The sequence below is a fragment of the Nyctibius grandis genome, chromosome 5 (assembly GCF_013368605.1).
Source record: "Nyctibius grandis isolate bNycGra1 chromosome 5, bNycGra1.pri, whole genome shotgun sequence".
NCBI lineage: Eukaryota > Metazoa > Chordata > Aves > Nyctibiiformes > Nyctibiidae > Nyctibius > Nyctibius grandis.
The window spans coordinates 14,041,347-14,053,835 of record NC_090662.1 but is presented as its reverse complement, the minus strand read 5'-3'; the positions used below and the strand labels follow the sequence as shown (position 1 = coordinate 14,053,835).

At 39.3% G+C, this 12,489-nt stretch overlaps 1 protein-coding gene across 4 annotated transcripts in view; it reads right to left on the bottom strand.

Moving 5' to 3' along the window:
- The window catches only part of MAGI2 (membrane associated guanylate kinase, WW and PDZ domain containing 2), an 823,074-nt gene that overhangs the window by 70,971 nt on the left and 739,614 nt on the right, over window positions 1-12,489 (bottom strand). For all 4 annotated transcript variants that reach the window (XM_068400692.1, XM_068400693.1, XM_068400694.1 and 1 more), the window contains exon 13: window positions 6,560-6,651. In XM_068400692.1, coding sequence (XP_068256793.1) covers window positions 6,560-6,651 — 92 coding nt within the window. The remainder of the gene's footprint in view (window positions 1-6,559; window positions 6,652-12,489) is intronic.

The window sequence follows — 12,489 nt, the reverse complement described above, 5'->3', positions numbered from 1 at the left end:
ACTGCAATAAGGTCACCTCTGAGCCTCCTCTTCTCCAGGCTAAACAACCCCAGCTCCCTCAGACGTTCCACATAGGTCATACCCTCCAGACCCTTCACCAGGAGGTCGCCCTCCTCTGGACTCGCTCCAACACCTCAACATCTTTCTTGAAGTGCGGGGCCCAGAACTGGACACAGTACTCAAGGCGCAGCCTCACCAGTGCCGAGTAGAGAGGGACGATCACTTCCCTAGACCGGCTGGCTACACTATTCCTAATAGAGGCCAGGATGCCATTGGCCTTCTTGGCCACCTGGGCACACTGCTGGCTCATGTTTAGCCGGCTGTCCATCAGCACCCCCAGGTCTCTTTCCACCGGGCCGCTTTCTAACCACTGTTCCCCCAGCCTGTAGAGCTGCATGGGGTTGTTGTGGCCCAAGTGTAAGACCCGGCACTTGTTCGTGTTGAACATCATGCCGTTGGTCTCGGCCCATCTATCTAACCTGTCCAAATCCCTCTGTAGGGCCTTCCTACCCTCCAGCAGATCGACACTCCCACCCAGCTTGGTGTCATCTGCAAATTTGCTGAGGGTGCACTCAATCCCTACGTCTAGATCATCTATAAAGATATTGAACAGCACCAGCCCCAGAACTGAGCCCTGGGGAACACCGCTAGTGACCGGCTGCCAGCTGGACTTTGCCCCATTCACCACCACTCTCTGGGCTTGGCCATCCAGCCAGTTTTTAACCCATTTAAGAGTCCACCCATCCAAGCCCTGGGCATCCAACCCGGCCTTGAACACTGCCAGGGAGGGGGCAGCCACAGCTTCCCTGGGCAACCTGTGCCAGTGTCTCACCACCCTCACAGGAAAGAATTTCTTACTAAGATGCTTCCTTGCCTTTGGTAAGAAGGTAGGATGTTTCTTACCTGCATAGAAGTGATACACCTGAGAATCGTGATCTAAGGATGATCTACCTGATACCTTCAAATCAAGACAATCTATCTATAAGGAGTGTTGAATTTATATAAGCTACATTATGCAGAAGATCTAAACAGATTTATTCCACATAAAGGTCCTTTTGACTTCAAATTAGTTAGTCTGTATATTTCTTATCAAAGGTTCCTCACTGCTGTGTGATTTAAGCACCTGGAGTAATACACTTGAGGTCAGTAGTGGAAGTGGCCCCACTACACAGAGTTTGCTTTGGGATTCTTTTGGGAAAAAGAAGTGCTATATCAAATGTTGTTACTCATAACGAATAATTGCTCAGGTAGTGGTTGATTAACAAACTGGAAAAAGAGGAAAAATGTCAGCTTACTCTGGACAGATGTTTTCCCAAATTGACATTTAAATGTAATTTGTATGGCACATATAAACTAGTAAAAAAATCTGTTCAAAACCTTTAATGACTTTCTCCACTTTCTATGCACATAAATTCACATAATTTATTAGAAGAAGACATATATATTTTCCCTGTGGAATAACTGGTAGAACAGTTGAGATTGATTCAAAGAAAACCTGCTTTCTTTGAAAGAATATTAAAGCATTCACAAAGTGTGTTCCAAATTTTCCTTTCTCTTATTCAGTGTGAGAGTGAGCACAGAATGATGGATATGACATGCCGTGTGACAATCTGCTTTAAATAATAAAAGATAAAAGCTATCAAGTATTGCTTTTCATTATGAACTTCAAAGGCTGGATGTGGTAGTCATGCAGGTGGTCTTGTGTTTTTTTGTGGTCTTAGCTGCAGAATTGCTAGCACCCCAGCAGACTGTTTAAATGAAACCCCATGTGGAGCCTGGAGAATTTTTCCCAGTTTCTAGCCTCCCTTTGGCTCACTTTTGCTTTCAAAACTTAGCAAAGAGAGAACATGATGCGGCGTTTTCTTGCTTTCTGGTGTTCCTGGGGACCTGTTAAGCAGCGTCAGGCTGAGTTGTCAGAAAGACTCTTTCAGATTCTCCATTCTGTTCTTCAGTGAAAGAATATACCTCAAAGCTTTGGACAATACTTTTTGCAAAATCCAACTATGAAATATGTATTTATGCTCCTTTGCTGGACAGGAAAAAAGCTGTCCAAAGCTACGTTTAGCTAGATCTCCACAAAGTATTCTCAAAACCTTTACATTTGGGCATCTCATATGAGTAAGATTTTTTTCCTGGCTATCTTGGGAAGAGACGGGTGATAACGCTCTGCAGCTTGGAAGATTGTAGGGACTGCCTTCCTCCTTTGGTTTTATTGAGCATTGGCAGTTTCTTTATAATTGGCTGCCAAAGTATTGAACAATTTGTCCATCTTTAACCTTTGGAGAAACACAAAAGCAGCTCACAGCATGGTTCGTCACCAGTATCTAGAGCAAAGTGCAAAAACTCTTTCTAGTTTTGAGTAATTAAGTAATTATTAAGTAAATATTTATCACGATTATATTGCCTCTGTAATGCAGTTTCATACTGGCGTGAGATCGCTTTGACTAAGTCAGGAAAAGGATGATGACACGTAGGCAATAAAGAGTGTGTTATAGAGAAAAGGGAAAGTTTCACCTATTGCTTGAGATTAAACATGAGAAATGCTGGGATTAGGAAGATTGTGGCAGAGCATAATCTGGAATTGAAGCCTGGATCTATTAACTCATACATGTTAATCTGTTTTAATACTGAGTTTCTTTGTGATTCTTGGTAATGATTTGACTTTGCGTTCAGTTCCTCTGAATATAACACAGTAGCTTCACAGGCACATAGTAAAAGTAATACACATAAAAGGTGTGATTCATCTCACCTAATTATAAGTGCCTGTGATGTCTAAATCCAAGATAATAATCTGAACTCTAATCATTGCCTAAAATAGGAGCTCCTAAAGTGTGGTCTGCATTATCCTACCGTTTTGCTCTATGGACATCTGTTATGTCTTAGAAATGTCTGTTTCTTGGCACTGATCATAAAAGGAATATAGACATATATCTTGCAGGCACTTTTGAGAAGAATCCCAGACAATCTGTGTTGAAAAGGTGAAACTGTTAGTGTAGTTACGTATATGTTCCTGTGATTTTGAGTTTGAGCTGCACAAATGTATCCAAAATACTTTTCCGCTTTGGGACAGCAATTTGCAACTTCAGTAAAGTTCCAGTTTATGTATATTTGCAACCTTTTGGTGATATTATGATTCACTGTAGTAGAGTCAGGTTATCTCTAACTCCTCAAGTACTGGGAGATGTGATAAATACCTGTGGTGGCACGATCTCATGAGATTGGAGAGGTGATTGGAACTGGCACAACCCACAGTCTTGATATTTGAAATTTCTCAATAAATTTAAGGTTTTCCTTTGGAAAACATCTTTACACTTACAAATATGGAAAGCGAAGTAGTCCAGCAGTACTTTCTCACTCTAAGGTGCCAGGTAGCTGATATAACTAGAAGGAAACTAAGCTGCAGTCCCTCTATAATGTCAGTATTATCATTCTAAAAAAACTTTATGTGAATTCTGCTTTTTTGAAAAACTTATTGCTTTATGCTGAAGAATTCATATTCCTCTTTAGAAACAAAACCACAAAGACAAAAGGCAATGAAAGCTTCCTTTTGTTCTGTGTTACCTGACTGCACAGCAGGAGAGCTGAAACAAACATTTCAAAGTGTCTCAGTTCTTGTTTCATAGGAAATGCAGGGGTTTGGAGGACAGGCAGAAACTGCCTCTCCTTTTCCGGAGGTGAAAGGAATGTGAGGCTGCAGGTGGGCTGTCCGTGGGGCAGCAGGGAAGCAGTGGAGGAGAGAAAAGAGAGTTAAGAAGTCTTTTATTTTGAGTACAAAATAGATGGAAACTAAGAAAGGTGGAGTACATCTGTTTCTTTATTATTGATGAATTTGGGCAGTGAAAACAAGTAGATGGGCAACAGAGGGAGTGAGAATTGAGAAGTTCAGCACTGCAACACCTAACTCTAAGGAGGCACCTTTTTGCCTCATAGGATCCTCAGCCTCAAGCTAGGATCTTATTAATTCCTGAGGACTTTGAGACATGGTTTGTGGGGAGACATAAAGCCTGTTAGATTGATACGTCTGGGGAAAAATGCTTTTGTATTTGCCAGCCCTGAACTAGAGGTAGCAACCTTGAGGCTAAGTGCAGGCTGAGAGCAATTGTTCAGCAGGACAGTGAAGCATTGTAGAAAGTGGCTCACAGAAGGCAGCATTTTTGGTCCTGCTCTCCAAAAATAGCAAGGTGTTTATCTCTGCACTTGGCATCCAGCTATGACTCTTTGACTTTGGACAGTAAAGCCAGGTCAGTCCTTTGCTGAAAAGAAACTAGAAAGAGCAGTTTCCTCTGTAACAGTTCAGTGCATAATGCATGTAGCTGGGAGGGAAAGGACTTGTTTCCAAATTCCCACTCTACTGGACTGTTGAGCAGAGACATAAATTCAGGTCTCCCACAACTCCGGCATGTATTCTTGACCATTAGGATATTGCATATTCTAAACCAGTTTTCTCGCAGGCCTTTAGGCTGAAATCTTCCATTTTATATAATAATCATCTTTTAGATGAGGCATTTGAACTGCACTTTTCCCCCTGAGAATGTTGTAAACCTCCAAACTGCAGAGCCAGTCAGACACTCAGTCTGTGACTACTTAATTATCCATTTGTAATGGGAAAAGCACTAAAGCAGACACCAAGACAGACTTTCCCAGAATACTGAACAGCCTTGTAGCTAGGGACACTTTCATGGGAAGTGGGAAATGCTACTGGACACTACTGTCTGAAGCAGGTAAAGGGAGATTTCCAAATCTTCCACTAGTGTCAATTCTTTGCAGGGTAAAATGATAAAATGGAACAGTTCCTCTAGCTCCTAACAAATTTCCTTTTTGGTTTCACCCAGTAGGCGAGCTTGGAGAACCCGTACTGCATGGGCCATCCAGGAAAGACAGGAAAAATGCTTAGGTGGAGAATGTGAAGATGGCTTGGTGGCCTCGTTTTATCTGCACCGGGACATGCTCCATGGAAGAAAGTTAGATGCCAGAGGGCCTTCAGCCACACTGCAAGTGTAGATCATGAAACAGTGTTGTTTTGAAGTTCTTCTGTACAGCTACACCTTACTTAGCTTTGAAAATCCATTCCAAAACATTTATTCTAAAATAGGGTCTCTGCATTTCAATCAGCACCTTTTTTAGAATACAGTGCGTTTGTTTTTACAGGTGGCATCAGTAAACTATTAATATTCATCAGCACTTTGACAGATGTTGACAATTTCAAAATAGAGGAGCTTCTTTGTTTCTCAGAGCCATGTGTTGGTTAATGTTAATGCTTCAATGACAACTATATTAGTCTGTATGAATTTGAATATGGAATATATAAATCTATCAACTAGTTATACATTATCTCAGAAATGTGATAACACAGGACTCAGACTATGTGTAAGGTTGTGATAATAAAATGTTATTATTATCAATTTGGGATTAGTCCTTGCTGACAAGCCATAGTTACATTATCAAAGTTATTCTGAAGCAGTACTAATTCTGCGTGCTCTCTCAAAATTATAGTATTTACATATATCACTAACTTACCAAAATATGTACACATTTCTTTTAAAAATTGTGTGTATGTTTTATTTTACGTTTTATTTCATCTGCAATGAATCTATGTTGGTTTTGTTACCTGTTATTTGGTTATGGGGATGTCTCCCTCTCCTATGAAGACAGGCTGAGACAGCTGGGGCTCTTCAGCCTGGAGAAGAGAAGGCTCCGGGGAGACCTTCTAGCAGCCTTCCAGTACCTGAAGGGGCTACAGGAAAGTGGGAGAGGGGCTTTTTACAAGGGCATGGAGTGATGGGATGAGGGGGAATGGTTTTAAACTGAAAGAGGTCAGATTTAGATTTAGATTAGGAAGAAATTCTTTCCTGTGAGGGTGGTGAGACACTGGCACAGGTTGCCCAGAGAAGCTGTGGCTGCCCCCTCCCTGGCAGTGTTCAAGGCCAGGTTGGATGGGGCTTTGAGCAACCTGGTCTAGTGGAAGGTGTCCCTGCCTGTAGCAGGGAGGGTGGAACTAGATGATCTTTGTGGTCGCTTCCAATCCAAACCCTTCTGTGAATCTGTGATTCTGTAATGGTATAAATTTACCATTTTTATGCCTGATGCATCACATGATATTGTCTTCTAACCTAGAACATGGACTACCACTCCCTGGTGGGTCCTTCTGTGTTTCTGGAAATAAACTGCATTGTCAACAGTATCTTTTAATCTTATGCATATATATAGTCTGTCTACACAGTTATGCATAGTCTTACATAATCTGATTTTTAAAATCTTTCCTTTAAACTCGATTTTGGAAAGTCGGGATTAAAAGATGCAAGGTCACACTCTGTAGTAAGGAGTTGAGTAATGCACTATTTGTAACTTAATTCCTTCTGATTCTAACTTAATTTACTGTGATATCTTTTAGATGTGGACAACCTGAGAGTCCTGTTTTTTTCTGTGGATGAATAAAAAAGTCATTTTACTTATAGCCATAACGTGGTGTTCATTTGGGTTCAGCTATGTAGTAATATTTTTCTGACCTTTACACATATTTTAGAGTTATAAAAAGGAAAGTCAGGAAGAAATAACTCACAGGCTGTCCAGGCTCATCTCCTCCCAGGATTCTGAAGCCAAACCCAGACTCCATTCTCCGAAGGTGAACATCCAGCTCCTTGTAATCGGGACCTGGTTTAAAGAGAAATCCCACTGAGCAAAGCATTTTGGCTTTGTCTTGAGAATTTGCACCATCTTCCCTCCCACCTTGTGTTCATTGCACATGACTAATGGCATCCTGGTAAGAGCTGGTGGAAACATATGGGACACAATGTGTTGTACACAGACAAGGAGGAGACTTGAAAATGGAGTTATCTTGGAGGATGATTATGTAGAATACACTAAACCAAGATAGAACACATTCACAGGAGAATGGTACTGGAAACATCTGTTCAAAATAGATGTTATAAAGGTGCCTTCTTCCTACAATTGACTGCATAATACACTGCTGTTTATCCACCTCTGGCATTTAATCTATGTTTTCCTTGCAGTTTGTTAAAACCTAAAGACAATAAACTGAAATGGGAGATAAAGATACATAGAAAAATTATCAGTCCGACTTAGAAAAGATGAATAATCATTACATGTCGTTTTAGTTCCACATGCAGACATAAACCAGTATGCCTTTTTATGTAATGTAGCTTTTAAGTACTCCACTTGCAGGTAATATCCTCAATAAAGAGTTTTGACAAAAGCTATCATTATAAGCCTCTGACTCTTAGGGTTTAAATTGAAAGCTAACATCATTAATTTGAACTCCTTAATGCTACTCAATTAAAGTCTCAACAGCTTTATGAATGATTAAAATTGTGCTTCCATATGTCTGCATAACTTGCCTGTAAACATATATTCTGCCCTGGAATATATCAGTTCAGGAACGTAGTGTTTTTTAAAAGTCAGTTTCTTATGAAAGCATCTTTAGCTTCAGTTGAAAGAGATCATTGTTTTGGGTCTTGATGCTCTCAAAATACAAAAGAGAAATTTTGAATAAAATTTCAAATCGTATAAAGTGGAACAGTAAGCAGTTAGAGGACTAAGAAGTCGTCTACTTTGACTATTGCTTTGTCTGAACATTCAGAGATGCTTTAGGCTCATCACCCAAAGCAGGATGATGATTAACAAGAATGGTCTTTTGTACAGATTGCACTCTGGCCTATAAATTGTGACAGCTTTTGGCCAATGTCAGCTTGTTGCCAACCCCAAAAGACAAAAAGGAAGGAGCAGGTTTGTTTAAGCAAACTGTTCATAGTGTCTCCAGTTGTGCCTTCTTTCCTCAGGAGGGAAGGGACTACAGATGGCTTAAACACAGTATTTCAGCGACTCTGATTTATAGATACCCCCAAGAGCCACCAGTGTACACCTCACAAACTGCAGAGTTGGGCAGATCTCAGCTTTAGTCTGGAATTAAAGCTGATTCAGTTTTAATCAGGTCTTGCAAAGACAGACACAGAACTACATGCAGTGGCTCTATACTATGATCGTGCAATAAAAATCCTCTCTAGACAGCAGCACAGTGATGCTCTTGTGCATTAATGCTTGTGGGTTCCCCCCTTCTCTGGGACTAAAAAGAGCATTGTTTCAGCAATGTGTATCAGTGTGAGTGAGATTGAATAACAAATATTTCAGCTGGAAAAATAAAAGTATTACCTTTCCCTACCAACTTGCTTCTCACATATTTAGAAGACAAACCCAAACAGATTCTAACAGCTTATTATCCTGACTTTTTTTCAAATTTATTTGATAAGTGTCTCAACAGTGAAAAAAAGAACAAATTAAGTTTGTGCATGTACAGTATGCTAACTTAATGCAAAGGTTATTTCAAAGTTGCAAAAGGCAAAGGAATCTTAAGATGAAAGCGATACTTTATCTTTACCTGATTTGCTGTGCCTAACTGTAACAAGGATGGGGCTCAGTACTAGTGAGAGGGCTTTGTAGACAGGCACAGCAGGATCAACATTTACAGCCCAGGTCTAACACTCAAAGACACTGCTTCCAGCAGCCTGTCACAAACAAAGCACTACCTTCATTTTTGCACACATGAATGAATATGCACAGCTGGGAAAACATTAAGAAAGTATAAGAATATCAGGATGTGAAGAATACATACTCTGGCATACCGAGATGAAAACATCCCTCAAACACATACATTGACAAAGCTGATCTAAACCAATGCTGGCACCAGACATGAAAATAAGAGATACTATTTTTTTAAAAAGAGGCTGTTTTTCTACCCATTTAGAACGGAACAGGTAAGCCCGATCGACCATGGAAAGGTTTAGGCTAAAAATACTGTATATGGGCATACTTTTCTATGACTTCTAACACAGTTTGGAAGCCTTTGGATAAACTGACTACACCTCCACGCTTGCTCAGAAGAGCCTTCCTTCCTAAAGAGCTGCAAGTCTATGGAGCCCATCCTCTGTCAACTCTTATCAGGTCACTGAAAACTGCTTTTAAAAAATAATGTTCTTTTCTGTCCCACCATGAAAACAAAATATGGAACTGGAAAGAATCCCTGGGTCATCTAGTCCAGCTCCCTGTTATTGCAAGCCTCTGCCAGCAAACAGCATGCAGACCTTACCAGTAAAGACACAGGCAAAGATGACACTGGTACCTGAGCTTGTTTGTGGCCTTTGTCACTAAGTCACCTGTCTCATTCAGAATATTCGCTGACGGATTGCACTCCATGATTTTACTTACTTTTTCACAACAATATCATACTATCTCCAGTGACTGACCAGTACACTTAAGAGCGTTTCCTCCACTGCTGTTGCTGGTTGCTTCAGCTTTCATGCTTGGTATGATATGACTCCACTGGCTGCACAGACTAGCTCTCCATTGGTCTGGAGACAACTACACCATAGATACGTGAAGTTACATGTCTGAATGTGGACCTGATTTCCACCCTTAGTTTTTGTGCTTAGGTCATTAATGAAAATAACACAGAAGACTTATGGCAAGGCTCTCCACTAATATTACCCTTTCAGTCCAGAAATGGTTCTTTTAGCAGAATTGCTTATCTGCTTTCCAGCCATTGCTCTTTACATTTTGTGCTAAGCATTGTCTTCTCCAGGCTAACATGGAAGTGCTTCAATTCTAACTGGCATTTTGTAAAATGTCTAGTTGAAGTCTAGATTGATTAAACATGCATCGCTTGTTTGGTGCGAAAAATCAGTTACCAGGTTAGTCTGACACAATCAATTTTTGGTAAGCTCCTTTTGCATTAGGTCTCAATTTATCTCCGTATCTTTAGTCTTTATGTTCTAATGTCTTGCTGGTGATGAAATCCCTTTTTTCCTGTTTCTTAAAGACAAGTAAGTTGTTCACTACTATGTGTTTTTAGTACAGGAGCTCATGCTTGGTAGATTTACTAAAAGTCCCTGCTGTTATGTGTGAGCAGTTTTAATATTCCTGAATGTACATTGATCAAGTATTCTTACCCATATAAGTGATTACATTTAATCTGATATTTCTTCAGTACTCTGTGATTCTGAAACTTTTTTTCCTCACAAAGCATTGTTAGATAAACTAAATTTTGCTTTTTCTTGCTGGAGAAGATTCTGGGTTGATCACACAAAGAAAATTACCTATACTAAGAGCAAAATGACACTCCTGTGCCTTGCAATATACTGCAAACTGTTGGTTAATAAGACTTCATTATGGAAAATGTGCCCTTTTTTTCTCTTGGTAAGCTAGATGATTAGCACCTTGTGGTTCATGCCAAGTAAGAATAAATGAATAGGTTTGCAGACACAGGAGTCAAGCCAAGACTGAATTAGTAGAGTCTTTTGCACAGTTTGCTTTTCCTTCAAGTTAACTTAATACACCTGAATGTCCCATCTTCTACCAGTTTCATTGAAAGGAGAGTTTCAGTTTAAAGTCATATAATATGGGTATCCTCTGCGAGAATGAAAATGTTCCCTGTTCTCCCTTGCCTCTATGCATTTTTATATCACAAAAAGAACTTTAGATTTGCCTGCTAGTAACTTCATTGTCTTTTTTAATAGCATTTTGTTTCTTCTTTTTGTGTAAAGGAAAACTTTCTTAACTGATCATTTGGCCTAGAAGACAAAAAAAAATTCTGCTTTCTGGTTCTTGGATGACGGGGAATTTGCTTTAAATGTAAAGGTAGCAGAATAGATTGTTACTGAACAATAGTGAGATCTCATAGGTGAAGATGTGATTATCAACTCTTAGCTACATTTCTGTACTGTATTCATTTGAATTCCTAGGTGAATTACACACTGATAAGTGTACCTGCAATTGTTTCTTAAAAGTATGAAAATATATCCCTGAAGATGATTAATTCATTTTCTGTATGAGTCAAGTTGCACAAGTGCTATGTGATTTTTACAGTGATAAATCTAGTATTTGGGATGATGCTGTAAATTTTGAGATGGATTTTTTTTTAATTAAATCTCTTCTATATTGCAACTGAAACAAGGATGAAGAGCTTTGTTGTAATAATTTTATAGACTTTCTGTGTGTACCCAAATTTTCTGATAAAAATAATAATTAATCTGGATGCCTTTGCTGAAGATGATGAAGATTTTTGTTCCATATAAATCAATAGTGTGAATTGCGAATTGTGATTGACACAAATCGACAATAACTTTTTATCTGAGTTTCAGATCACAGAATCACAGAATCACAGAATCAACCAGGTTGGAAGAGACCTCTGGGATCATCGAGTCCAACCGTTGCCCTTACACCACCCTGTCAACTAGACCATGGCACTAAGTGCCATGTCCAGTCTTTTCTTAAACACATCCAGAGATGGTGACTCCACCACCTCCCTGGGCAGCCCATTCCAATGTCTAATAACCCTTTCTGAAAAGAAATTCTTCCTAATGTCCAACCTGAACCTCCCCTGGCGAAGCTTGAGGCTGTGTCCTCTTGTCCTATTGCTAGTTGCCCGGGAGAAGAGGCCAATGTGAAAAACTTGAAAACAGCCATGGGGCTGCTGGTCTCCTATGCAAGTAGCTTTTTAAAAAACATACACATTTCCTCTTCATATTTATAGAGAGGAAAAGCTGGTAAATAAAGACTTCAGTATAAAAATCAGTGAAACAAAAGAAACAAAAAAAGAACTGGTGTGCTAACAGAGTCATTCCATGTAGACACTCTACTGTGTTATGCAAAACCAGTCCAGTATTGCATTTAATTTAAGATCTCTGTCCGACCTGTGTAAGACTAGAAAAGGCTTTAGTGAGATTGTCAAAACAGCCTGTTTTAACTGTTCACTTAACGTGATCATATCGGGAAATGAAATATTGCTGGTTTTTAAACAAGTCCATTGTCACCTTACAAGACTGATGTTGATTCAAACACCCAACAAAGCTTCTATATTTGAAAGTTTTTGCTTTTAGGTTTTTACAGAACAAGATATACCTATGGGAGCAAGGAATGGGTGGGTCTGCATAATACATCAGTTCTGTTCTTTTGTAAATGAAGATAGAATTAATTTCAGTTTTACACAAAATATTGCTTAAGCTTAGATTTGGGGATGAGCTATAGAGATACATTTTTTATGATGAAGAGTGAACACTAACGTATGAAAGCACATGTAAAACATTGTAAAACATACACAAAGACTGGCTGAGGAAAGAGAAATACTTTTCCTTGCTCAAAATGCAGATCTATGATAAAAAGATTTAGGGTTAGCATTCTATAACCCCACAAAGCTCATAGAAAAATAAAATGGTGACTGGGCAGTCATGACTGACCATTATCTAGAGAAAGGATTAAAGAAAGAAGAATAACTAAAACATAAAATGAAGGACAATCAGTTTACAAAACAATGAAGGCTGAAGAATACTTGCCAGAGGAATCCACTCGAAAACCAGTCCTGGGCAGCACTTGTTCTGAATAGGAAAATGGGGAATTAAAGATGAAATAAATTTCTCAAGTTATTTAAATATGCAGCATCAATTTCTCTGCTGTGTTTTGAATTACTGAAGTGAAATTTCT